The sequence below is a fragment of the Leptodactylus fuscus genome, chromosome 3, assembly GCF_031893055.1.
Source record: "Leptodactylus fuscus isolate aLepFus1 chromosome 3, aLepFus1.hap2, whole genome shotgun sequence".
Taxonomy (NCBI): Eukaryota; Metazoa; Chordata; class Amphibia; order Anura; family Leptodactylidae; genus Leptodactylus; species Leptodactylus fuscus.
The window spans coordinates 130,598,132-130,625,329 of record NC_134267.1 but is presented as its reverse complement, the minus strand read 5'-3'; the positions used below and the strand labels follow the sequence as shown (position 1 = coordinate 130,625,329).

Genomic DNA, 27,198 nt, shown 5'->3' with positions numbered 1-27,198 from the left:
CTCCTTGGTTGGTCCTACCCTGATCTCACAGGTAATTAATTACCTATGCTATGGGGGTTGGCTTTACTATAGCTAGCCAGCCAGCCCTTATAGCATTGGTAATTAATTACTTACTAGGTGACAGAATGACCCAGGAGGCTAAATTACCAGTCCCCAGACAATCCATATGTGACAATGAGAAAACAAGTATGATGTCTGATTGATATGGTAGTGATGGGGGAGGTGATAGAATGAACACTCTCTCCTGGGATCATCTGATGTAAGAGATAACAATCATTCTCCTCTTCTGTTCCCCTGCACACAGGCTGAAGTGGGACCTGTGAGCATATACAGCTCCTACTTCAACCAGTACTACATCTGCTTCTAATTGGGTTACAGTAGCAATTAAAGTGGAGAGCAACTAAAGTAACTGCTGCATCTACATTTTCATTGCCCAAGTTATACTTTAGCTAAATGTATCTTTTTCACAGAGCATCAGTAAGACAGGCAAAGCTATTAGGGCGTGAAAAAATCCTTCAAGAAGTTTCTATAAGTATTCAGTAGTTGTGCCTTGTACTTTGTTAGTTTTGGTTAATACAGATCTACCATAGACACCATACCTAAAGTAGGTTATTCTTTACCAGTATGATGCGTTTTCACATTGCAAAGGAATATTTTGAGTAAATTCTAACTGTTCCTGATAAATCATATGATTTTTTTCCTTGTCTTTGTTCTAATTTGCTATGCTCTTCTGCTGATCTTCACAGCGCCCAAAGTCATCTTCAAATGTCCACAGCGATAAAGAATTCCACTTACTTCAGTTCTCTTCCACCTCTGCCCATAGAGTGTTGTGAGCTGGATGGAGACTTTAACTCTTTGCCTATTATTTTTGAAGATAGGTATTTAGATTACATTACAGAAGGTATGTACAGGTTATAAGAGCGTACGAAAATATGCATGATACATTGTGTCTGACTGTTGGATAAGCTGTCTGGGCCCGAATTTACCCATTAAAATATATATACATTCTCTAGAAAATATCTTCAGGCTTGTGAGGAGGTCAAGTATATTCAGTAGATGTTAAATTCTTAACCTGCTTACTGCTTGATGACACATCAGTACAGCCAAAGGCAGTAAGCAGGAGCATCTCCTCTGTGTGAACAATAAACTAAACAGACACACTTTAAATGGTGTCAAGAGAACTGTAGATCACAGTACAGTACAACTGCTATCGTTTTCTATGTTTGACAACTCATGCTTTCAGTGAACCTCATTCTTCACAGGACGCTTACTTAGACTTATTGCCATAATTGTTAAACATACAGATGCTATTTGCTATTTTTTATTTGGAGAGCTTAAAAGGGTTTTCCTATAGAATAAATCAGAGATAAATAGAGAAGACAATTGTTAAACCTCACTTACCAAATAAGGGCTTAGGTAAAACTTTTAAGGGGCTCTATCATTGGGAAAAGTCATTTTTAACTAATCACATCCTTGCAAAGCCTTAAGGCTTAGTTTACATGTAAATTACGTGTGGCTTACTTTGGCACCGGAAAAAAACGCTTCCTAATTAGGAAGCTTTTTTTGGACCTTGCCGTGCTTTTTGTAGCTTTTTTTTGGAGCGTTTTTGTAAAAACTGCTTCAAAAAACGCCAGGCTGTTTTCTCCTCCCGTAAAGTGAATGCACCGAAAAAACGCGCGTTTTTCGCCTCCCATTCATTTCTATTGCTTTCTTCAGGCAGAAAACGCCTGAAGAAAGGGCATGTCGCTTCTTTTTTTTTCTGCTAGCAGAAAAAAAAAAAGCTAGCAGTCTACATAGACCACTATTGTAAAGGGGCGGATTTTGAAGTGAAATCCGCTGTCAAAATCAGCCTCTATTCCACACATACCTTTTGTATGTAAATGAGCCCGTTTTTATTCATATGCTAATGAGCTTCCAGCGAGCACAAGAAGTTCCCAGCAGCACTTGTCTGTGCTATTCTCTCCTATCTGTGTGTGCAAGCAGGAGGTCATCATCATCAGCAGTCTGTGCTGTACACATACATAGGAAAGAATAGCAGAGGGTGCATGATGAGACTTCCGGGGTGCACCAAGAGGCTAATTACCGTATTTTTCGAACTATAAGACGCACTTTTTTTCCACCAAATTTGGGGGAAAAAGAAGGGTGCGTCTTATAGTCCGAATGTGGCGCCTGGCATCCGCTGTACTAGAGAGACGGATGCCGGCAAGGGATGGATGCAGGTGCCGGGGCCTGAGACATCGCTGCGCTCCTCTGCCCTGCATGAAGCCAGCAGCGGGAGGAGTGATGCTATTCCGCTCCTCCGTCCCCCCGCCGCTGGCTTCATGCAGGGCAGAGGAGCGCAGCGATGTCTCAGGCCCCGGCACCTGTGATGGCGTCTATCCCTCGCTGGCATCCGCCTCTCTAGTACAGCGGATGCCGGGTCTGTAGTCTGTATCGGCGGCCCCCTCTCCCCCCGGGGCCGGTCCCCACCGGCCCCGTACCTGTTAAGTTGCAGGCCAGCTCCTGCGCGGCGATATCGCAAGAGCCGACCTGTTCGGGTGAGAGTCGGGAGCCTAATGAGGCTCCCAGGCCTGTCACTGCTATATTAGTATTGCGGCTGGGTCTATGACCAGCCGTAATACTAATATACAAGTGACCGCAGGTTCAAGCCCCCTGGGGGGAATAAAATAGTAAATAAAAAAAAATAAAAAAAGCTTTAAAAATATATAATAAAAATATTAAATAAAAGTTCTAAATCGCCTCCTTTCCCTAGAATATATATAACAGTAGAAAATCATATATCATAAACCGCCGGGTTTTTTTTCAATACAAGGTGATCTAAGCAATAGATATTCCCCAAAATGGTAAACTAAAAAGTACATCTGGCCCCGCAAAAAAAAAAAAACACTCTATGCGTCCCCGTACAGCTGCAGGGTCACCTGTCAATGTGGCCTTGCAGCTGTTGCAAAACTACAACTCCCATATATTAAATATTTTACCATTTTTTGCTTCAAAATTTTTTTTCCCTATTTTCCTCCTCTAAAACCTAGGTGCGTCTTATAGTCCGAAAAATATGGTAGCATATGAATAAAAACAGGCTCATTCAAAAACCACTGAGGCGATTTACGTAAAAAAGGTTCACGTGGAATAGCCTTTCTAAAGGCTATTCAAGTATGTGCTTAGTTAAAAATGACTTTTCCCATTGATAGAGCCCCTTTAAAGGGCGTCTGTCAGCAGGAAACCAGTATTAGACTAACGACAATACCTTGTAAGACAGCTTCTGCGGTTTCCAAAGATGTTTTTCTTATACTACATTGCAGCTTCATTTTCATGAAAATTGGCGCCTTATTTTTATGCAAGTTAGCTGAAAAGGTTTGTATTGGTGTTCTTTCTCCTGCAAGGGCTTTACTTTCTGCGCTAGATAATTGCCCCTAACTGCTGCCCAGCTCCTCCCTTGTTACTTGAATGACATATGCTACTTTGTCTAGACTAGTGGCTATTACCTAGAGCAGAGAATGAAGGCCCAGCAGGAGAAGAAACTCCCCTAAACACTTTTCAGATAATTTGAATAAGAATAAAAAACTGAAACACATGAAAATGGAGCTACAATGCAGAATAAGAGAGACATATTTAGAAAATGTAGAAGCTGCCTACAAGGTACTATCATTAGTCTGATGATAATTTTCCTGCATACAGCCTTAAGATATTGATGACCTGGCAGTTTTAATATAACACATATTTATCAGAGGATTCACAGCAGAAATCCAAGGTTAAAGATTAACCTTAATTTTAATCAACTCTCTTTTTTGTGATGAATCTATGTTAATAGGTCCTACTATTTTCCACTGCATATTTTTCAGTTACACAAAATAAAATCCATGCATAAATTTTTCCTCTATGTACGGTGACTTGCAAAAGTATTCATACCAAGTGATAGACCATCATACAGTAGCACATAAATATGAAGTGGAATGCAAATGATACAAGGTTTTCAAAACTTTAAATAAAAATCTGAAAAATGTGATGTGCAAAAGTTTTCACCCCCCTGTACTCTGATATCCCTAAATAGAATCCAGTGCATTCACTTGCCTTCAGAAGTCACTTAATTAGTTAATAGAGTCCTGCTCTGTGTTATTTAGCCTCAATATAAATACACCTGTTTTGTGAAGGCCTCAGTGGCTTGTTAGAGAACACAAGTGAGCAAACATTATCATGAGAACCAAGGAACTGACCAGACAGGTCAGAGATAAAGTTGTGGAGCAGTTTAAAGCAGGTTTAGGGTAGAAAACATACCAAATTTTAAGTATCACCAGCTCCTCAATACGCACACACACACGGTATTGTACTTACCCACGAAGAGTCGCCAGGCTTCCTCCTTTTTCTGACTGTAAGAGCTGATGACTTATGTCATTGTGCCTGTGTCGGGGCAGAGCTCACATTTTGCAGTCATTGTGGGGCGCGGACTACGGACTACACCGACTGCTTTCATCATTTGCACCTACAACTGAAAGCAGCGATCGCTCACTAACGGGAAATTCTGTACTGGATTCGCCGTTAGTGAGCGATTTGGGCAACAGCGTGCGGGCCACATGTGGCGGGACGGAAAAATCGCCTTGGCGGGCCGAATGTGGCCCGCGGACTGTAGTTTGAGGACCCCTGGTTTAGATCAAAGAATATTCATGTGTTAGAATGGCCCAAAGTACAGACCTAATCCCATTGAGTATCTGTGGCAAGACATGAAAATTGCTCTTCAGACGCTTTCTATCCAATCTGGCTGAGCTTGAGCTATTTTACAAAAAAAAAGAATGGACAAAAATCTCAGTCTCTAGATGAGCAAAGCTAATAGAGACATACCCCAAAAGACTTGCAGCTGCAATTACAGCGAAAGGTGGTTCTACAAATTAGTGATATAGGGGGGGCCAAATACTTTTGCACGTCACACTTTTCAGATTTTTATTTGATCAATATTTTGAAAACCGTGTATTATTTTCGTTCTGCTTCACAATTATCTACTACTTTGTGTTGGCCTATCACTTAAAATCTCACTAAAATACATATGTTTGTGGTTGTGACAAAATGTGAAAAAGTTCATGAGGTATGAATACTTTTACAAGGCATTGTAAACAGGGAAACCCATTTCACTTGCATGGGGACTGTCATTGGATTGTCGCACAGTTTTGTGTGTGGAATACCAAAACCTGTGTCCAGCCTGACGTGTTAATGGAACCTAAATGTAAGTCAAGATTTCAAAAGCAGAATTCAGATAGGAATGAAATCATTAACATCTATGATGTTCTGCTATTTGAGTAAACCTTACTAACAATAGAGGACATCCTTATTTTTGTTTTTAGCATGGGTGTCCGACTCTCTTCATCTTGTAGTAGAAGATTGGTATATTAAGTGGATATACTGAGCATTATGCAACAAATGAACATTATATTATAACTTATTACTAATTATTACTTAGAGGTCTAAAACTTTGTGTACTGATTAGAGTAATATAATTAAGTATTGCATGAGCGTAGGGTAAGTATGGAAATAATTGTAATTATTACTATATATATATACTTGTATGTTTGTACTGATTCAGTATTTAGGACTAAGTATTTTAGATTTTGTCCTATAAGAAACTTGAAAAACTTAAGTGTATTTTTTTTCACATTGTAGATTTGGATGGACCATGGTTGGGTGTTAATAACCTGCAGAAATCTGATTCTAATAAAATGGAGAAGGTTGACAATGAAGATGGATATTGTTATGGCCCTATCAGCCCCGAGCTAAAAACTGAAGTTGTTTCTGCTCCACATTGGTGTCCTGAAGGTGAAAAGCAGCAATCTAAAATGCTAAAGTCTAAAAATGAAGATGACCATAAGTCAAAAGCTAAAGTTAATAAACTGATGAGAACAATGAAACCAGAAAATCCCAAAAAGATAGTTAAGCAGAATTCTAAAGACTCAGTGGTTTTAGTGAGCTACAAATGTTTAAAAGCTGCTACAGCAGAGGTTATGTCTAAACCGTTTGAAGGCAGGCCTTCACATTGCCATAAGGATGGAGTTTATTCTAGTCAAGGGTTGCCAACAAGTGACCCCAAGTTGTTTGGGTTGCACACGTGGCAAAAGGGACATAACTCACTGGCTTTGAACAATGTCACAAATAAACCACTTTCTGTAAGTGGCGAGAGTTCCAAGGGAATCCCGAGTAGCGCCTTGGATTCTGGTAATCTAATCCCTTTCTCCACTGTTTCAGGTACTCCCAATACTCAACAGTCAGGTACTGTGGTTACGCAGGTGGAAAGTGTCCCTCAGCAAGGAGAAAAATGCATTGTTGCTCAGACCTCAGGACCTTCTGGAGTGAGAACAATAGAGGTTAAACCAAGTACCAAGAACTCCTATGAAGGTGAAAAGGTCACTGTTATGTTTCCTTCCAAATCAGAGCTATCTAGAGATATTACCGTTAAGGATGGAGTCCAGGGACATGGCTTATCTACTTTACCCGTTGTAGTAACTCCGTTGGTGGAGACAGATGCAGTGTTTGAAAAAGATGTTGCTTTGGATACAAATGTAAAATTACCTGGAAATGCAGATTCGCTCTTCAAGCTAAAAACCCAGCCACAGCTTAGTTCAAAAGAGGTCCACATTGTAGTGAGTGGAGATACAATAAAATTACCTGACCTTAGCATTACCTGTGCTTCTTCAAGATTTTCCGATTCGGGTGTAGAAAGTGAACCAAGCTCTTTTGCAACACATCCAAATCCTGAATGCTGTGTGGAAAATGTGATCGAGCACGACCCTGTATCAAATGAAAAAGTCTTTTCACAGCTATTGCTAAAGCCTGAATCGAATTTGAAAACGGCTGTTGAGAGCCACTGTACTGAAAGCACTAGCGCCCTGAGCGAGATCCAGTCATCTCTGACATCTATCAACTCCTTGCCTTCTGATGATGATGAGCTATCACCAGATGATAGTTCAAAGATTTCAGTTGTACCCGAAAGCCAAGTTAAAGATAGTAAAACTGTCCTCGACTTGGGATCTCTTAATGTGCCAAAGTTTGATCCTAAAAAATCCACCATTCTTGCTCAGCCTCAGTGCGTTGTGTTTTCAGAAAGTGAAAATGTCCCGGTGCATTCCTCTCTTTCCAGCATTAGAGACCTATTCCAGTTTGCAATTTCTGATGAGGAAACTCCCAATGAAGTGAAGAGTATTCCGGTTCCACAACCAGGAGCTATAACCACTTTCAGAGAGCCTCAAATTCCAGAAAGCGTACTTCAGAGTTCCCATGTTGCACTTGATCCCGAGGTTATTGTGGTGGGAGAACAATCTGTAGTTTCTGGTTCAGTTATTGTTGATGAAGGGATTAGTCCACAAAAAGACAAAGAGGAATATATTGGCGTAGAACTGAAAGAAACCAACCAGGACTTACCTGAGTCTGTGAGTAGAAGTCCTTCTGCTGCTATACTTACTTCTATGAACAGTACCGATATTGTCAAACAAGGTTTGGTTGAAAATTATTTTGGCTCTCAAAGTAGCACTGATATCTCTGACATCAGCCCTGCAGATGACTTAAAATATGGTAGTTCTGAAAAAGAACCTTCAAAGTTGCAGTTATCTGGCCCGCTTCTGCAAGATGACGACGATGAGGAACAAGATGAAGAAATGATTGAAAATGGCTATTATGAAGAAACTGATGGCCCGCTCTACAAGTCAGAAGATCCTGAGTGTGAAGTGATCCACGATTCAGCAAATGACAAGTGTTTAAGATCTGGACATATGGGTTCTGAATATTTTAAAGATGCCATGACCATGCCGGGTGTTTGCACAACTAGCTGTTTATCATTTTCCTATACGGTAAAAGACTCTCCTTGTGGCACTGCATTTACGCCAAGGCACACATCTGACACTATCACAAAGCAACCGGGCGGTGCCATGCTTGACTCTTCAATGTCTCTTGCTTGGTATGAAAGTTCACCAAAACCATTAATGCTAGCGTGAGTATTATCACCATCTGATTTCATATTCTGACTTGTCACTGCTATTTTATGGCAAAAATATTATGGTTTCTATCTTTTCAGTGCCATAACTGTTATACAGTATTATACACGAAGTTTAACTCATTGTCTTATGTAATGAAGAGAGATGGGGATGGGTAGGCAGTAATACGCTTCACTGATTTAATGACAAAATGATAGCTGCTATAAATGGCTGGTTTAACATGGCAATTACTTGGCCACAAAAGGACAGGTCAAGTGCAGAACTGCCTGGCACAATTAGATACAGGTCAGTTAATCGCGAGCATGATATAATGCTTCCCCTTTATCTCTAAAGATAGTTTGCTTAAAGGAGTAATTTGCTAATACAAGTGTTATGTATCCACTGGATAGGTGACAACTGAAAAATCAGTAGAGTTAGACTGATGAGACCACCACCGATTGCCAGAACCAGAGTCCCGTGTGCCCCAACTGCAAAACTATAGTCAGAAAAGTTAAATTGAGTAGTGGTCAAGCATTGATGCTTCTGCTGTATTCAATATCAATGGGGCTTATGGAGATAGGAGAGTATTGAGCTAGGGGATATTCGCTAGTGCAATACAGGGTTGGTCTGGTCGATAGGGGTACAGGTGAATACTCCTAACCCCCAGCCTCTATATGAGCATTATACAGCATGGTACACTCATTACACATAAATAGATGGGTAGGGTACAGCATCTCCAGCCTACAAGTACATATATACATCAAGTGGATGAGATGACCTCTAGGCACATAGGCAGACAAGCAAGTATACTCTGTCCCCAGGCCCTACCTTCTCAGAGTCATTGTGGGGCCCCAATCACCAGTTATCTTGCAGCATCTTTCTTCTACCAGTTGAGGCCTGCTGCTTTTTGAGCACATATCCCAGGCTTACAATACCCTAGTTTATGGTGAGAGCCAGTCAGCAGACTACTGATGGGGCCCCACAGGACATGAACAGTGCAAAGCAAGAACTATGCAGCAGGTTACTACTAAAAAATAATAAAAATGACGGAGTGGCAGCAGGCTAGTTCAGCTGATGCCTCATTTAATTCCTCTTGGCCACAATTATGCAGTAGTGCAGAGTGGGGGACGTGGGATCCCAGTGCTTGAAATCCCACTGATTTGGCCGTTGTCACATCACACATGTTATTATCATAAAACCCCTTTTAAGGGGTTGGCCACTTTCAGACCAATATTGAGAGAAATGTTATTGTTTGTATAATAAAAAGTTGTACAATATAAATTCCTTCCTGTTTTGTAGATCTCTGCTTGCTGTCATCCATTCTGTTACTTTTAGTGGTATATGTCAGTCCATGGTCATGTGACGTATACACAGGTGCACAGCTCGTTATCAGGCTGATGTCTGATTACTGTGCTGTGACTATAACGAGCAGTGACACATGACCATGGACCGTAAATCACATGACCACAGTCAGAATTTCATCCACTAGAGGTAAGCAGAATGAATAACAGCAAGCAGAAATCTAGAAAACTGTGAGGCACTGATACAGAAAGTAAATCGGAAAGTTGTCCAACTTTTTCTTATACCAACAATAACATTTGTCTCTTGATATTGGTCTGAAAGTGGCCAACCCTTTAAAGATGAACTGTGCAATACCGAAGAGATTAGAGCATTTATTGTAAAACATTTACTTGCCATTAAATGCCAGTGACATAAAACTGCGCCTTCTTCAAAAGGAGATTTCACAAGCTGCTCTATAAAATATCCCCCTTGTTACCATTTCTGGCTTTGTTGCCATTTATGTGACCCCCCACTAGCATCTCTTTGCATCCTGTCGCTGTTATTGTATTTATATATGTATTTGTATGTATAATGTGTTTTTGTTTTTATAGATTCCTTCAGGCCAAAGAAGAACTGAAGCAGTTGAGACTCCCAGGTTTCTTGTATAGTGATGTGCCTCATTTGGCTTCCACAGTTCCATACTTTAGCATGGAGGAGGATGACAACTCTGATGAGGGAATCCATTTAATTGTCTGTGTTCATGGTCTAGATGGTAAATGCTATAAATTAATTTGTTTTATGTTATTATTTTGTTAATAGAAAAATGTATTGTGGTTGAATGTAGAATGTTGAATGGAAAAAAAAAAAAGTTGAACATTGTTTAAGGGATAGAATGTCAGCTTCCGTAAGTATTACACTTATGATGGAAACCTGTCAGACCGGGTCCGGCCGTGAGCGCTGGTGAGCGTTTTGAGCTCTCCGCAGCGAAACCATTTTTTTTAAACTGGACACAAAGTCCTGCATGTCCGACTCTGTGTCCGGTTAAAAAAAAAACGGTTTCACCGTGGAGAGCATAAAACGCTCACCAGCGCTCACGGCCGGACACTTTTCAAACCCATTCATTTGAATGGTTTTGAAAAATGCTGGCAGGTTTCCGTCTCCTGCCCAGTTTCGGGCAGGAAATGGGAACCTGTAGAAACGGAGACCGGGCACAAATGTGAACGAGCCCTTATTCGTTTTCTTGCAGTAACTTACAGAAAGTCATGGTTTACCAGCTTATGAGGTTGCACTTCATATATTCATGAGTGCTGAGCTCTCCCCACTGTCACATCTGTGCAGTTTTGTCCCTATTTTTATTCATAGGGAGAAATATGTCTGCCAATAGCTGGGGCGCTGGCATCTCAAGAATATAAAGGACTCCAGAGCGTGCACATATCATTGATTGGAATCATTGATTGGACTCTGTGCTGCATCCAATAAAGTGCATCATGAAAGCTAGTAAATGACACACCGCTACATTGACTATGTTTGTCACTAGAAGGGACATCATAATCCTGGCGACAGATTTCCTTTATCAGCGTGTTCAGGCATTGGAAATGGAAAGAACTGAGGCTGCCTCAGACTCAACTTCATTTTCTGGCCCTTCAGATCCTCGTGGTGAAAAACCAAAGCAGAGTTTTGGCTTTCAGTCATTCTTTCAGTTGCTGATCAGACCAAGATGAATGTCTCGCATGGAGTCCATGGCAAGATCGAGCAGAATGCTTATTGTACTTTTAGAACAATGGAAGGCAGAATCAGCCATACCTGGTGCTGATTTTGAGATGAATTCTTCCTCAAATTCAGCCCCAGATTCTGCGGTATCAGCATGGCCTAACACAAATTTCTTGTTTTTTTTATTTTTATTTTTTTTTAGAGCACAATTAAAGGGATTCTATATTAAAATCCCATTTTTTCTCGATCACACGTAGGAATAGCCTTAAGAAAGGCTATTCTGCTCCTACCTTTAGATGTCTTTTCTGTGCCGCCATTCGGTAGAAATCCCAGTTTTTGTTTGTATGGAAATGAGTTGTCCGCAGCACTGGGGGCAGTCCCCAGCACTCAAACAACATTGGGGCATCCCCAATGCTGTGAGAGAAATCTCCAGCGCCGCCTCCATCTTCTAGGCATACGCAGTCAGCTCTGCCATCGGGCCTTGAGCAGAGCCAATGGCCGATTACACAGTAAACTATGTACGCGTCCATTTTCTTGTGGCCGCTTACACAGTAAGGTATGTAAGCGGCCATTTTTTTGTGGCTGCCAGGCAGAGCTGACTGTACATGCCTAGAAGATTGAAACCCAGGCCGGAAGAAGACACAGGGAGAGGCCGTTCCTGAAGAAGATGGAGGCGGCACTGGAGATTCCTCTCGCAGCATTGGGGACGCCCCCAGTGCTGTTTGAGTGCTGGGGACTGCCCCCAGTGCTGCGAGAGAACTCATTTGCATACAAACGAAAACCGGGATTTCTACCGAACAGCGGTGTGGAGAAATCTAAAGGTAGGAGAAGAATTGCCTTTCTTAAGGCTATTCCTACGTGTGATCGAGAAAAAATAGGATTTTAATGATAGAATCCCTTTAATACCATAGTGCTGCATATTTGAAACAGGTTTACATACAGTACTGTGCAAAAGTTTTAGGTAGGTTTGGGAAAATGCTGTAAAATAAGGCTGGGTTCACATCTTTACCCGGAGTCTCTGACACTTGACAGACACCATTATAGTCAATGGAGCCCCTTCAGGTTCCAATGTATGGGGCATGGAATGAAGAGATCTTGGAGGTGTTTGGGGTGAAGAAAGAGGTTTTGAGAGGATCTGAAATTACATGTAGAGACATAGCAGGAGAGTAGGTCACAAATAATGTCTCACATCTCCAGGGTCTATAGTATAATCAAACCCAGGCTTGTTCTGCAGCTTTTTTCATCTGGAAAGAGGCCAACGAAAAAATGAGAATAGAACAGGATGGTGCCCAAGACTGATTGCTCGCTGATTTTCTGTAATTTCACCAGTTAAATAGATCTTTGTGGTGTTAGGAACGCAGATTTGCAAATGAACTAGTTTACCTCCTTTGATGCAGTGAAGTGCTGAACCATTTACGTGGAACAATATGTACATGAAAATTGATTTTGCTCATTCTGTTCTTGTCTGTTTGTATGCAGGTAATAGCGCTGACCTTCGCTTAGTAAGAACATATATTGAACTTGGACTTCCTGGTGGGAGAAAAGATTTCCTTATGTCTGAGAGGAACCAGGTGCAGTTGAAAATATTCATCTTACTAAATTCTTAAAAGAAAAATTTACCTTTGTACCGTATTAGCATCAAACTACTGAGGAGACTCAATCTTTACATTTAAATTCTTAAAACTGCTGAGAATTCTTCTTTTTCTTTTACCCCTCAACTTCTGCTTGGCTTTATGTTTTTTGGGGAAAATATTAGATATGGTATCTTGAGGTTTTTTAATGTATTTCTGTATTGTAAAAGTGAAATGCAAATATGTCACAATTTTAGTGTAAGGCCCTGTTTACGTCAAGCTAAGACCTACATTTGAAGTACACACTAGAAAAAGTTTAAAAAAGCCTTCAGGTGAAATAAGAAATTGTGCAATAATCTTTTACTTTCTCGTCAGAATGATACCTTTGCCGATTTTGATTCAATGACCGATCGTCTCCTAGATGAAATTATACAATATATCCAGATATACAATCTAGCCATTTCCAGGATCAGGTAAGAGGCAGGTTGCAATCCAAACTATATTGCAGTATTTCTCAGTGTTTCTCTGCTTCTGATTTGCATTGCTTGGCTCAGGTGCTGCGTTGCTAGTAAGTAGCACCTCATTGGTTACTTTGGAGTTTTCCTACTGAACCCAAAATGTCATATTTTTATCAAGACCATCATATAGCAATACTGAATATTCAGAATAACGTATCATACCAGTCCCATATCTATAATAAATCAGGGATTAAATGATATGTTTAACCCCTTAAGGACTGCTTATTTTTCACCTTTACAACCCCAATTTTTTTTTTTTTTTTGCACCTGTGTTCTTAAATCCTTGACTTTTTTTTAAATTTTTCCCCAATGGCAGGTACAGGTACATGAGTTGATGTTTCTTGGGAGGAAAAGTTGTGTGTTTTCTTTCTTTTTTTTTTTTTTTTTTTTTTTAACATCATCATTTTTGGGGCACATAAAGCTCATTGGGTAACTGTTATTAATCCCTTCTGTTTGAAGGAATTAAAAAGGCAGTCCTGTTATTTATTTATTTATTTATTTTTGTGGCTCATGCACTGTGTGGTGTAATTAACATTAACTTTATTGTACACGTTGGTTTGATTTTGCCGATTCCCGATATGTATAGTTTTTGTTTTGTTTTACCGATTTTGCTCAATTAAATCCCTTTAAAAAAAAAAAAAAAAAAAAAAAAAATAATAATAATAAAAAAAATAATAAAAAAAAAATATATATATATATATATATATATATATATATATATATATATATATATACACACACACACACACACACACACACACACACACACACACACACACACACACACACACTCTAATAATTTCTCTTTGTATCACTGCTCTCTAGGGGGCCATATATCTTTTCCTTTTCATTCATTATACTCATATAATGATTTATTTTTTGCAAGTTGAGATGAAGTTTTCAATACTACTTATATGGGACCATTATATATGGGACTTACTGATTATTTTTATGAGTGGTGGATGGGACAAAATCAATTTTGTTTCTTTTTTCTTTTACGGCATTTATTGCGCAGTTTTAAATACATTTTCTTTATTTTTATCCCATTGTTTTTATGGGAAAGTAACAATTTCATTTTTTTAAGTCCCATTAGGGAACATCACAAATCATTTGATTGCTGATATTGTGCTTTCATATACTCCGTATACCAAAGCATTATTGTCTGGCAGTATAAGCTGACAGACAGTCTTTATTAGCCTGTGTCTAATAGGCATTCACTCATAGCGATTGCAGTGCAGGTTGTCAATGGAGAAGACAAAGGTACCCACTCCTGTAAGCCCATTATATGTTACAGTCTTTAAGGTTGACAAGGGTCTGACTGATAACGAAAATTACAGGGCCACAGTGCTGTATTAGTGCTGTTTTCTCTTTACTGCTTTTCAAGTGAATGTGATCAGCTGCATCATAAAACAATGGATGATATAGTGCCATCACTTTATAAGATGAGATACAAAGCCAGAGATGTATTCACATGGCATCCAGTAATATGTCTCCTGGTTCTCATTTGATACTCAGTAAAAAAAAAAAAAAAAAAAAAAAAAAAAGAATGATGTAAATAAAACACCTTTCTTTGGTCCAAATTTCAACTTACTCCAATACCCAATGTACCATATAAGCAGTTTTCAATGTGATAAGGTTGTAACACATTTTTAAGGATGTTCTCTGTAACAAGCTATTGCTCACTGCGGTTTTGTGTGTGTGATCTTTTTTTTTTTCCTTATCTAGTTTTATAGGTCACTCCTTAGGAAACCTTATTATACGGTCAGTTCTTTCAAGACCGAGATTCAAATGCTACCTTGGCAAGCTGCACACTTTCCTCTCCTTATCTGGTCCACATTTAGGTACCCTTTACAACAGCAGTGCCCTTGTTAATACAGGTGAGGCTATATTGCTACACAACAAATAGTTTGTAGCGTTTATAAAATGTGAATTGTACCACTCTGTCACTGAAGAAGCAGCCTACAGTGAGTCTTTTCAATTAACAAACATATGGAAACTGGTTTACTGTCTCTTGAGCTGACTAGTGCCTGTGAATCACTTTCTCTGGATGTGAGAAGAATGGTAGATACACTGCAGTTTTTGCACTTAAAGAGGACCTTTCATGTCCTCATACACCTGCGGTTTTATATACTGCTAAAACGCCGACGGGCACCCTGACAGCACTGTCTGCTTTCTAGCGGTATATAAAACCTCAGGTGCATGAGGAAATGAAAGGTCCTCTTTATTGACGCCTGAGACCCCTGACCCCTGAGACCCAATCAATGGTCGCTGACTTCAGGCAGAAGCGCTGAAGAGAACAGATGCCGCGGAACGCAGGGAAGGTGAGTAATATTGTTTTCATGTTTGTCACCTCTCTTGGCCCTCCACTTATTATACTCTGGGGTCTGAAGAGACCCCACAGTGTAGTAATAGCTAGTGAGTGGCGAAAATTGGAATATTTTAAAAGTTAAAATATTATACTGTGTGGAGGGGCTCCTATGGGACATAATACCGTGTGCAGGGGTCCCTATGGGGCATATTACTGTGTGCAGGGGCTGCTATGGCACATAATACCTTGTGCAGGGACTACTATGGGACATAATAGCGTGTGCAGGGGCCCCTATGGGGCATATTACTATGTGCAGGGGCCACTATGGAGCATAATACCGCATGTAGGGGCTACTATGGGACATAATACCATGTGCAGGGGCTGCTATGGCACATAATACCGTGTGCAGGAGCTGCTGTGGCACATAATACCATGTGCGGGGACCGCTATGGCTATGGGACATAATGCCGTGTGCAGGGCCCGCTGTGGGGTATAATAACGTGTGGAGTGGCGCTATGGGACATTAATTTGAATTGTTTTTACACCAAAAATGCAGGCATTTTTTTTTTGTGCAAAAATGATGTGAATACAGTTTTACATCAAAGTAAATGTTCCAGCGGCCTAAAAATATAGCTGCATCCAGATACATAGTGTGTTTACATCATAAGGATGCTGCCATATGGTGCTCCTGGAAACATACATTTACCACTAATTGGGAGCTGCACATGTACAGTGTTGGCCAAAAGTATTGGCACCCCTGCAATTCTGTCAGATAATACTCATTTTCTTCCAGTAAATGATTGCAATCATAAATTCTTTAGTATTATTATCTTCATTTAATTTGTCTTCAATGGAAAACCACAAAAAGAATTGTCAAAAAGCCAAATTGGATATAATTCCACAGCAAACATAAAAAAGGCGGTGGACAAAAGTATTGGCACTGTTTGAAAAATCATGTGATGCTTCTCTAATTTGTGTAATTAACAGCACCTGTTACTTACCTGAGGCACCTAACAGGTGGTGGCCATAACTAAATCACACTTGCAGCCAGTTGAAATGGATTAAAGTTGACTCAACCTCTGTCCTGTGTCCTTGTGTGTACCACATTGAGCATGGAGAAAAGAAAGAAGACCAAAGAACTGTCTGAGGACTTGAGAAGCAAAATTGTGAGGAAGCATGAGCAATCTCAAGTCTACAAGTCCATCTCCAAAGACCTGAATGTTCCTGTGTCTACCGTGCGCAGTGTTATCAAGAAGTTTAAAGCCCATGGCACTGTGGCTAACCTCCCTAGATGTGGACGGAAAAGAAAAATTGACAAGAGATTTCAATGCAAGATTGTGCGGATGGTGGATAAAGAACCTCGACTAACATCCAAACAAGTTCAAGCTGCCCTGCAGTCCGAGGGTACAACAGTGTCACCCCGTACTATCCGTTGGCGTCTGAATGAAAAGGGACTGTATGGTAGAGTACCCAGGAAGACCCCACTTCTTACCCAGAGACATAAAAAAGCCAGGCTGGAGTTTGCCAAAACTTACCTGAGAAAGCCAAAAACGTTTTGGAAGAATGTTCTCTGGTCAGATGAGACAAAAGTAGAGCTTTTTGGGAAAAGGCATCAACATACTGTAGAGCTTACAGGGAAAAAAAGAGGCCTTCAAAGAAAAGAACACGGTCCCTACAGTCAAACATGGCGGAGGTTCCCTGATGTTTTGGGGTTGCTTTGCTGCCTCTGGCACTGGAATGCTTGACCGTGTGCATGGCACTATGAAGTCTGAAGACTACCAACAAATTTTGCAGCATAATGTAGGGCCCAGTGTGAGAAAGCTGGGTCCCCCTCAGAGGTCATGGGTCTTCCATGGGTCAATGACCCAAAACACTTCAAAAAGCACTAGAAAATTATATAGTATTAGGCTGAGGGTGCCAATACTTTTGTCCGGCCCATTTTTGGAGTTTTGTGTAAAATGATCAATGATTTGACTTTTTTTTCATTCTCTTTTGTGTTTTTTCATTGCAAGCAAAATAAATGAAGATATTAATACCAAGGAGTTTGTGCTTGCAATCATTTTCTGGAAGAAACTGAGTATTATCTGACAGAATTGCAGGGGTGCCAATACTTTTGGCCAACACTGTATTTTCATTGCTTCTAATGGAAAAGTACAGCTGCATCTCAAGAAATAGCAGTAAGCGCATGTGTCCTGAAGCATCTGGTGGCAGCACTTTTGTGTTATGGTTTGTGGTATATGACTTTATTATAGGGGTCGTCAGCCTTACAATAATTGACCGGCACTCTGAGTCTTTGATTTTTTAAATTTAATTCGGCACGCCGAACAAAAGAGGTTGCATACCCCTGCTCTAGCTATTGTAAAACTATAACTCCCAGCAATCTCCATTCACATATATGGGGGTTCTGTAAACAGCTCAGCAAACATGCTTGTTCGGAGTTAAGGTTTCACAACTGCTGGAGTACCAATGGTAGCTGATCCCTATAACATTGTATGGTCAAGCCAATTGTTTCCATAGTTATCTAATCTACTAGTGGGCAACACAAAACTGTTTTTTGTGGACTTTTGTCATTTGTTACATTATCAGTTAAGCAGTGTGTGTCTATGGTCATGGACTGTGGAAGTAAACAGAATGAATGACCGCAAGTAGAGATCAAAGAAGATCCTGATACAGAAAGTATATTGGAAAATTGTAGACCTTTTCAGTATGTCAACAATAACATTTGTCTCACAATGTTGGTGTGAAAAAGAGGAGCCCAGAGAGAACTTTAAATCTATAGTTTTTTTTCTGTTTATTTGTTTACTGGTCTGTTATTGATAATTTGTATTTTGAGTTCCCTTTTCTTCTTCTTTTTGTATCCTAGGCTTGTGGTTCATGCAGAAGTGGAAAAAGTCAGGATCACTTCTACAACTAACTTGCAGAGACCACTCTGATCCTCGTCAGACCTTCCTGTATAAACTTAGCAAGAAACCAGGTACAAAGTGTGTTGTTAGTCCTAATGCCTTTGAATGGAGGAGTAGCACATACATGACAACTGCTACATTCAAACAGGGAATACAGGAGCACTATTCTTGTGAATGGGGGTTTGTGCGGTGGGAACCACTGGCAATCAGATACTCAAGGTGAATTTTCTTGTCATTACCATACCAAGGGTTGGTCTACAAATAATGTATGTGTGTTATTGCTGTACTGAGTGACGAATTGTAGGAGATGGAGCTTGTTCCACTTCTTCTAAATTTCCATGGATTATACTTATTAAAATTTGAGGTGTCCTTCCAGTTTTATATGTATTTTGAAGTGTTGTCTATGTATGACAATAAACAAACCTATAAATAACACAGGTTATTGTTAGACTGAAGTGATGACATCTGAGTCTCCCAGGAGGGGAAGAAGTCGAGCGTTTGTCTTTTCTGAAGGGCTATTTATTGCTGCATGATGAAAGATGGATTAGTCACATAGTGCTGCCAGTGGTGCAGCTTTCAGCATTTACCCTGCCTTCAATGAACTAGCAAAGAATATATCCATCTGCAATATAATAAAGTGGCCTATTGGCGCCACAGTTGTCAGGACTCTTACTAATATATTACAGTTTGTGAGTCTATTCAAAAGCTTTATGAAATCACAGATTTATACAACTGAAAAAGAAACAAAATTATTTTCTACATTTTTTAAATAAGTTTTTTTAAATAATAACATGAAAAGGGGTCTAGTGTTCTTAGGACATTATAGAAATACTCGGTAAACATAAGTGTGCACCGATGCTTATACAGCCATAGATGTTGGTCATTTAGATGCTTGAGAAATAAATGTCCAGGTCACAAGGTGATATTAGTGGTTGGTGCTGTCATCTTGCATTCCTGGAGTCCTGAGATTGAATCCAACCAAGGACAACATCTGTACTTTGCTGCTAAAAATGATGTTGCTGTATAAGCAGTAGAACTAGTTATTCTCTTGGCTTCCTTGGTCACACACAGACTACTATCAATTCTGCTTTAGTGGGTTGACCTAATGCATACATACACATACTGGTCTGTAAGGATACAATGGACACAGAGAAGTAGGATATTTATACAAGGGTATTTGGAAAGTTACTTCATTTATATTAAATATTTCTGAGCAATAAAACATTAGTTGGTTGCAAGTCTATGCAAATCATTTCAGAAAGAAAATCTGAACTATATATTTTATCCAGTGTTTCCTTCTTTTATCCATGTAATAATACATATATTATCACCAGAAGGGATACAATGTTCACTGTGTATCAGTACTATCCATAAATCCGAACCACACATATCAGTAAGGAAGAAATTTGTAGATACAAAACAATACAGAATAGTCTACAGGGTTGAGGAGTTGGTAGGCCATAACCACTGACTCAACTTCATGGTCGACCGCCATGGTCAGTCAGAAGCAGTAAGGATCCTCTAATTTATTAAACTGAATTCCTATGAAAGTAAATACCGGTATGTAGCAACCTATGCATCTAATTAGCTAAACAAAACCAATAGTTGTATAATATAATTAATCCCTTGAGTCCGTGACTTCTGAGTCCTGATGGTCTGGCCTTTAGATACCATTTCTGAGCCAAAAGCTTACCAGGAAAAGGGTCGTTGAATTATCCGACATGACACAACATTTACTACATGTAGGGCTGGGAGATTAATCAAATTATTTTGATTAATTTGCTCTTAAGGAATTTGATGATTTATTTATTTTTTTTATTTTAACAGATTTGTCAAATCTATTCCTGCCCTCTCTGGTGGGTCTTTGAGTATGGTGCCCACTCACAAGCAGAGCGAGTGCCATAACTGCTGGGTCTCTGGTGTATTACATAGCTGATATCCGGCAGTAATTCCTGTGTTCAGAGTTCTCTCTGATCATAGGCATAAAATGCCTATAGGGCCACTAATGGCTCCTCTTTGGCAGACCTTGGTAGTTATACAAGAATGCATAGATTGCAATACAGTCTTCCTGCAGTGTATTTTACAACCCATATCATGATTATTGATTCACACCCCCTAGAGGGGATGGGGTTATTCCACATGTGAAATTCAAATTACCTGTACCCCCTCTCCATAAAATTCATATAAAAATAAACACATTAGACATCCTGTATCCTCAGATGCGCAGATAAAAAAAGGTTTATCCTATATGATAAATACAGTACCAATGGGAAAAAATACAAATAATTACCATTTTGCCTGCAAAAAAAAATCTAATAAAACAATTAAAACAAGAGACATTCCCCAAATTGGTATGAATTAAAACTACATCTTGCACCGCAAAAAAAGACACTACAGACAGCTCCATACATAGTCCGCAACGTAATACCGTTACGGGTGTTGGAATTTGGCAACTAAAATAATTTTTAAACAGTTTTCAAAAATGGGAAAATCAAGATTCAAATCAAAAATCATCCATAGGATTGAAGAAAAAAAAAAAAAAAAAAAAGATTTTATTTTTTGGCAAAATTTCCCAGACTTACATGTATCAGTCATTTTAGCAGAAAGAATATGCCCTTCCTCCCATGCCAGACATGCAGCACTTGTAAAGGAGGGATGTCAGTGATCACTTGTATGACTTCTATCACATCACTACCTGCTTTTATCTTTGATGCTTATGTTTACCTCTTTGCCTCGTCTGTATGTCTTATAACCTACTATTTCTTTTTCAGGACTAGAATACTTCAGAAATGTGGTTCTGGTCAGTTCCTTACAGGATCGATATGTTCCTTACCATTCGGCTCGTATTGAAATGTGTAAAACTGCTCTTAAGGACAAACAGTCAGGTGGGTGATTCTTGAGAACTCCGATGATCACTTGTGACTATTTGTGTAACCTATGCATATGTGTGATAGTATCTTTAGAATATTATTGCCACTTTTAGGCCACATCTTGATTTTGGTCACATTTTAGGATCAGAATTTGTAAGCCAAAACCAGGAGTAAAACTACACAGAGAATTGTTTGAAAGGAAGATTTTCAGCTCATTTATGTTTTTGGACCCATTCTTGGATTTGGCTTACAAATGCAGATACAAAATATTACCCTGTGTAAGGTCCTGTTTACACATGCCAACAAGAGGAGTTGATAAGAAACAGATATTCCTAGGAACATTCATTCTCAATCATTGCCTGCACCTTAACTGCATCTGCCTGCAGCAGTCATTGCCACTGTATTGGAAAAATAAATGGTTCATCAACATAAATTCGTAATTTAGCAACATATTTCCCTGTTGTGGTGCGCTACCCACAAACAATGATGTTTGGTGCTACAAAAAGTGCCATCATTAGTTTTAGTTTAGATAATTGCTTCAGGGCTGACTTTAGATCATCGGGTGTCCAATGTCACTGCTGTGTTCTATATCATATACCACATTCCCAGGTGAAAAGCATGGGTATATATTGGGATAATTCTAATGGTTGAGCATCATAGCTGTGAATGATTTCTGCTACTGTGCACAGATGACACAGGTCATGTCACTCATACACATGACCACAATTGTAACTGACAGCTAGATTGTCAAGTTTGGGGCTTCCCATAGCAGCTTTCAGGAGCCTCTTTTTCCATTTGGACAGCTGCAACATGTTTGCTGAACATCCAGCAGAAGTCCTGTCTTATTTGTCTTGTGTTTCTGTCTTCCAGGACCAGTGTACGCCGAAATGATTCAAAACATCCTTTTACCCGTTCTGCAGAATAAAGACTGCAATCTAGTGCGATACGATGTCATTCACGCATTACCTAACACAGCAAATTCTCTTATCGGGCGAGCGGCCCACATTGCAGTTCTTGACTCTGAAGTTTTTTTGGAGAAATTCTTTCTGGTTGCTGGCCTCAGATATTTCCAGTAGAGAGAGGACATTGCCAGACATCTATGTAATACCTCATTGACGATAAATCTCAAAGTATGTGGTAATAAAGTGTTAGCTGCCATTGTATTTTGAGCTGTATTTATATGTTCTTGGGTTTTCATTTTCTCCCTGTTTTTCCTTTCCTTTTACTGGAAAATAATTTATATCATCCAATTTGTGAGTACAGATGCAGTGTAGATTTGTTATTTATATTTATGGAGAAATTTGCCACCCCCTCAGATTCCTGGGGTTTAATTCCTTTTTTCAAGATGGATTCTAATGAAATTTGTAAATCTTCTAAGTCCTGGTTTTTATGGATTCTTCATGCTGTTTAGCCCACGCCATTATCTTGGTGCACTGTTTTTGTCGGTTTAGTTAGAACATTGCTTAGTTAAAGACCCTGACAAGTTTGCAGACAAGATGGGTGAGGTCAGCTGGCCTGACCGCATGATAACATGTAATGTTGTACATCACTTTCCACCTCTAGTCATCTAGTATTGGCTCTAAGGGTTATGGTCTGAGACTATTTCTTTTCCTGTATTTCACACGTTATCTGAGTATATTATACAGGCCATTTGTCTGAGCCACGGTGAATACTGTTCAGATTCAACCAGCGTGACAGTGTAGAGCTGTCCTTCATGTACCAAAGTTACTTACATGCTTGCTCTGTAAATAAGGCTTTAAGGATTGCGTGCGGTGAAGCTTGCATGTTTCATGACACCACGTACCTGCCGGACATGCTCATGGAGAACGGGAGCTTATGTTAATAGACAGTGTTGCACTAATTCAGTGATCATTTTGTATCCATGTTTGACTTGTTCGCATCCTTTTTTTCTGTGGTAAACAAGTATAGTGATGGTTGTGTATATGCACCTGTTGAAGACCTGACTTGGCCATACGTTCACTTGCTTTATAATGATGCTATAGTTACCATTGTAGAGAATTAGATGTCATAAAATCCTGTTCACCCTTCGTGGAGATGAAATACACGTTTTTCAGAAACAAAGCATACACTGTGTGTGGAAGAGGAGTTGCAGTATATTTTCTAGATTTCATTAACATCCACACCACAAACACTGTGGGAACCCGCTGCAACCATGGGCTTTACACCAAACGGCAGTGTTGTTATATAACGCCTTTATTCCTATCCATCCACTACATTGGTGAGATCAGAACACTTCCACCCCACATACATTGGAGGCCATGTTATTTTGCAGTACAATGTATGTAGATGGCTCTCCTCTTCTATAATGTTGCTGCAGATTTCACCCATTACATCACATCGGCTCTATGTCCATATGTTTATGCTTTAATGGGCTTTTTGCACAATGGACAGCTATCCCATCACTAATCATTAAAGTGACACTATCACTAAAGGGATATTGTAGCCGCTGATATCCTATGGCATCATAAAGGTAATGTGGTCCTGTCAACCTTCTCTGCATCATTCCCTCAGCTACTATAGAAAGGCAGATGTTAGTCATATATTTCACCTTCTTTCCATCCACTACAGTCCATTATGTGTTCGCTTTGTGTTATTTTAGTGACATGAACTCTACATGGTCTTTTTGGTACATTTTGCCACATAATTCATTTCTAGGCTGCGTACTGGTACTATTGTAAAATATCACCCCATCTAATGTTGTTAGCAAGTAAAATAATAACCTTTTGAATCTAAAACTGGAAACCCTTGTTGCTGCATTCATATCCCTGGAAGATATGTTGCTCCTGTGTCCTTTCTGTCACTGGGTGTGAACAGATGACATTATAAGACTACAGCCAAAACACGTGACCTGGAGGTCTTCATATTCAGCTGTCAACAACTGCCTCCTCTGAGTACTGTGTACACAACACATACCCTTTACGTACTGGAACTTTACATATAGACCTTTTTGCATCTTGTTGCCTTGTCAGTCATCAGCACCATGGGGCAACCCATCCCCCTCCCATACCATTCAGAAGATGAACATTACTGCAATACTCTAATGGGCTCGCCCACTTGTATGACTCCTGTGGCATTGTAAATATTAAGAATGTGCAGAACAATAATAACTTGTTTGGTGAATTGGATAAAATGTCTTTTTTCATATTGAAGAATGTTATTGGTCTGTTGACTCACTATTGGTGCTTAATAGCATTGGAGAACAATATTTTCATGCTAGTGTTTTGGGAATTAATGCACTGAGGATGGGAGCTGTGTACTTATGAATTGTAATATAACTATGTGTAAAATTCATGCATGTTTAGAAGTAATGTTCGCTTTCCCAATATGGTTTATGTGGAAATGCCCATTATTTCACTGAAAACAGCTGCTTTTTGACCATTTGTTTGTTGTTTTTTGCTTTTGACACTCCACTTGGAAAGCAAAACGGAAAAAAAAAACAGTCATTAATTTACATTGAAGTCACTAAAGTGTAAATGTCATTTCACTTTTTTTCTGCTATTGAGTAGGGAGGGTTTGGCTAAACATTACGCAATACACTTTATTAACCTATCGTACTTCCTTTTCTGGCAGAAAACAATCTATAGAGGCCTCCATAGTAATGTAATACGTTTTCCTCTGCGGACTTTCTGCTTCAATTATACCTATATGGAAACTGCCAACATCTCCATAGGTAGAATTGACATGCTATTATTTTCTTCTGCAGACTTGTCAGAGGATAATCTGCTGTGTTTTTATAGTACCTGCAAAGTGGATGAGAATGAAACAAATGCATAAAATCGACTGTGATGCTGAATTCCACTGCGAAAACCACAGCATTTAGGGAGCCTCCACACGGAGTTTACGCTTGCTCATTCTGAACATAAACTCGTTCAGAATGAGCGGTGTTAAAACAGATCCCATTGATTTCTATGGGTGCCGGTATACGCGTGCTCCCCATTGAAATCAATGGGAGGCTTTTTTACCTATTGCTTTCAATGTGATACGCGCATATGCCGGCTCCCATTGAAGTCAATGGGATCTGTTTTAACGCTGCTCACCCTTGAACGAGTTTATGTTCAGAATGAGCGGAGTGTTTACTCCATGTGAAGGCTCCCATAGGGTGTTTTTTGCTGTGATGCAATTCAGGCAAATCCACTGCTTATTTCCCACAATGGAAAGTAGCAATGGACTCTTGTACACTTCAGGTACAGACACTTGACAATGAATTGGGTTATTTGATTGGAGCACACCCAGCATGTATCTGAGGGCACAAGGAAATCTTCATTGGTAGAAATATTTTTTTTTAACCATTTGCCAAAGGCTTTTACAATAAGGAAGACGAACAATGGAAAGTTGCTGCATTTGCAATGTTCAACATTTAGTGTTACAATCATTTACCTTTTCTCTATACAGTCTCACAATGTGGGGACTGCTTGACATATAATCTAGAAAACTGCAAATCTTAGCACATTTCTCATGTGGGAGCTGTGGACAAATCGCCATTGTCTACTTTGTGTTTAACATTGTTTTGTAATTTAATTGCATTTGTATGTTTCTTTTTTTTTAACATTTTGAAGCTGATTTTTGAAATTGAGCCTAGCGGTATAATCCTTTTATGGTTTTCTGTGATCAAAAAAGTGAAATCATTGTTTGTTTTAACATCCTACTAGAGATATGATCATCCCAATAAAAAATTTCACTCTTTGTATCTGTGTTATTGGTTTTATTAGAAAGTGCTAATGGTTGCTATCATCCATGGACATTGTACGGACCCTTTGAGAAATGGACATGAACTACATTTCCCAGAGAGCTCAATGGAGGGGCATGTCAGATGACTAGCAAGAGCCTATAAATGCCCTGAATGGTTATTGGTTCTTAGGGTGCCATGTTTTCATACGTTACTAACCTGCTACAAGTCTTTTTGGCCTGCACTCCCACCAGCGTGTTTGGCTACTACACTGCTTTTAAGCTGTAAGGCTGTGCAGGTCATGGCTCCAGATATGGTCACTGATGGAGAGTCCTAACCTGAGCTTCCATCAAGACTGCAGGGCTCCACAGTGCAAATATCGCTGACAACTTGTGACCACTTGGAGATCTTTACATGAGCTTGGAAACCCAGGCTCTAGTAAGTGATTTATTTCACCCCAGTGCTGAATCGCTACTTCATTGTTTAATACTGCTATATGTTGCTGCTGCTTCTGTCGGTATCCAGCACAGCCATAAGGGAGCAAGATCTGTGTTTATGGGAACAACATTGCATTATAGCAGCTATTCACCACCCACTATCTAAAGGAAAACTGACGTAAAAAAAGCATAGGGCAGGTCTGTATTTGCCACTAGGCACTAAACGTTACAGAGGCAGCAAAAGCAGACACTGTAAAATGTATATTACAATACCACAAATAAAGAAAGACCAGGTGATACATCCCATCACTCCCACTGACGCTAGGTTCACACCGTTCAGCTGTCCGTTCTGTGGTTTCCGTCTTCTGCATTCCAGAAGACAGAAACCACAGACCGGGTCCGGCCGTGAGTGTTTTATGCTCGGCGCCGCAAAACCGTTTTTTTTTTAATCCGGACACAGAGTACTGCATGTCCGACTCTGTGTCCGGATTATAAAACCTGGTTTTGCGGCGGAGAGCATAAAACACTCACCGTCGCACAGCTTTCTCACCCATTCAAATGAATGGGTGAGAGACTCCTGCAGGTTTCCGTCTCCTGCTCTGTTTTATGCAGGAAACAGAAACCTGAAGTACGGAGAGGAGAACGCAGATGTGAACGAGCCCTAAGTCAGCATATCACTGCCAAACTAGTCACACTAGCAACAGGATTCATTTTAACCCTTTGGCTCAGCTTAGAAACCATGGTCAACAGTGAATGTTGCATCTAAGCAGTTTGACAGAGGCTCCCTCTTTTACTCCATTGGCACCCTAGAATCACATGGGCTGATCCACTTCCATGGCAGATAGAGGTCTAATAAAAACCACTGGTCTGCCATATTTGTATTCATATTTAGCCCTGCTAGAAGCATAACACACTGCAGTAATGGGGCTAAAAGAAAATGTTGAAAGGTTTACAAATATCTTGAAAT

The 27,198-nt window shown here is 39.8% G+C and overlaps 1 protein-coding gene across 5 annotated transcripts in view; it reads left to right on the top strand.

Moving 5' to 3' along the window:
• Window positions 1-25,792, top strand: part of FAM135A (family with sequence similarity 135 member A) — a 106,244-nt gene extending 80,452 nt beyond the window's left edge. For 4 of the 5 annotated variants that reach the window (XM_075268320.1, XM_075268316.1, XM_075268318.1 and 1 more), the window contains 9 exons: window positions 747-901; window positions 5,647-7,963; window positions 9,839-9,999; window positions 12,417-12,508; window positions 12,884-12,981; window positions 14,752-14,903; window positions 18,198-18,308; window positions 21,009-21,122; window positions 21,978-25,792. In XM_075268320.1, the coding sequence (XP_075124421.1) occupies window positions 747-901; window positions 5,647-7,963; window positions 9,839-9,999; window positions 12,417-12,508; window positions 12,884-12,981; window positions 14,752-14,903; window positions 18,198-18,308; window positions 21,009-21,122; window positions 21,978-22,183 (3,406 nt within the window). In that variant the 3' untranslated portion in view covers window positions 22,184-25,792. The remainder of the gene's footprint in view (window positions 1-746; window positions 902-5,646; window positions 7,964-9,838; window positions 10,000-12,416; window positions 12,509-12,883; window positions 12,982-14,751; window positions 14,904-18,197; window positions 18,309-21,008; window positions 21,123-21,977) is intronic. The other variant, XM_075268321.1, reaches the window with a different exon arrangement.
• Window positions 25,793-27,198: the final 1,406 nt, after the last annotated feature.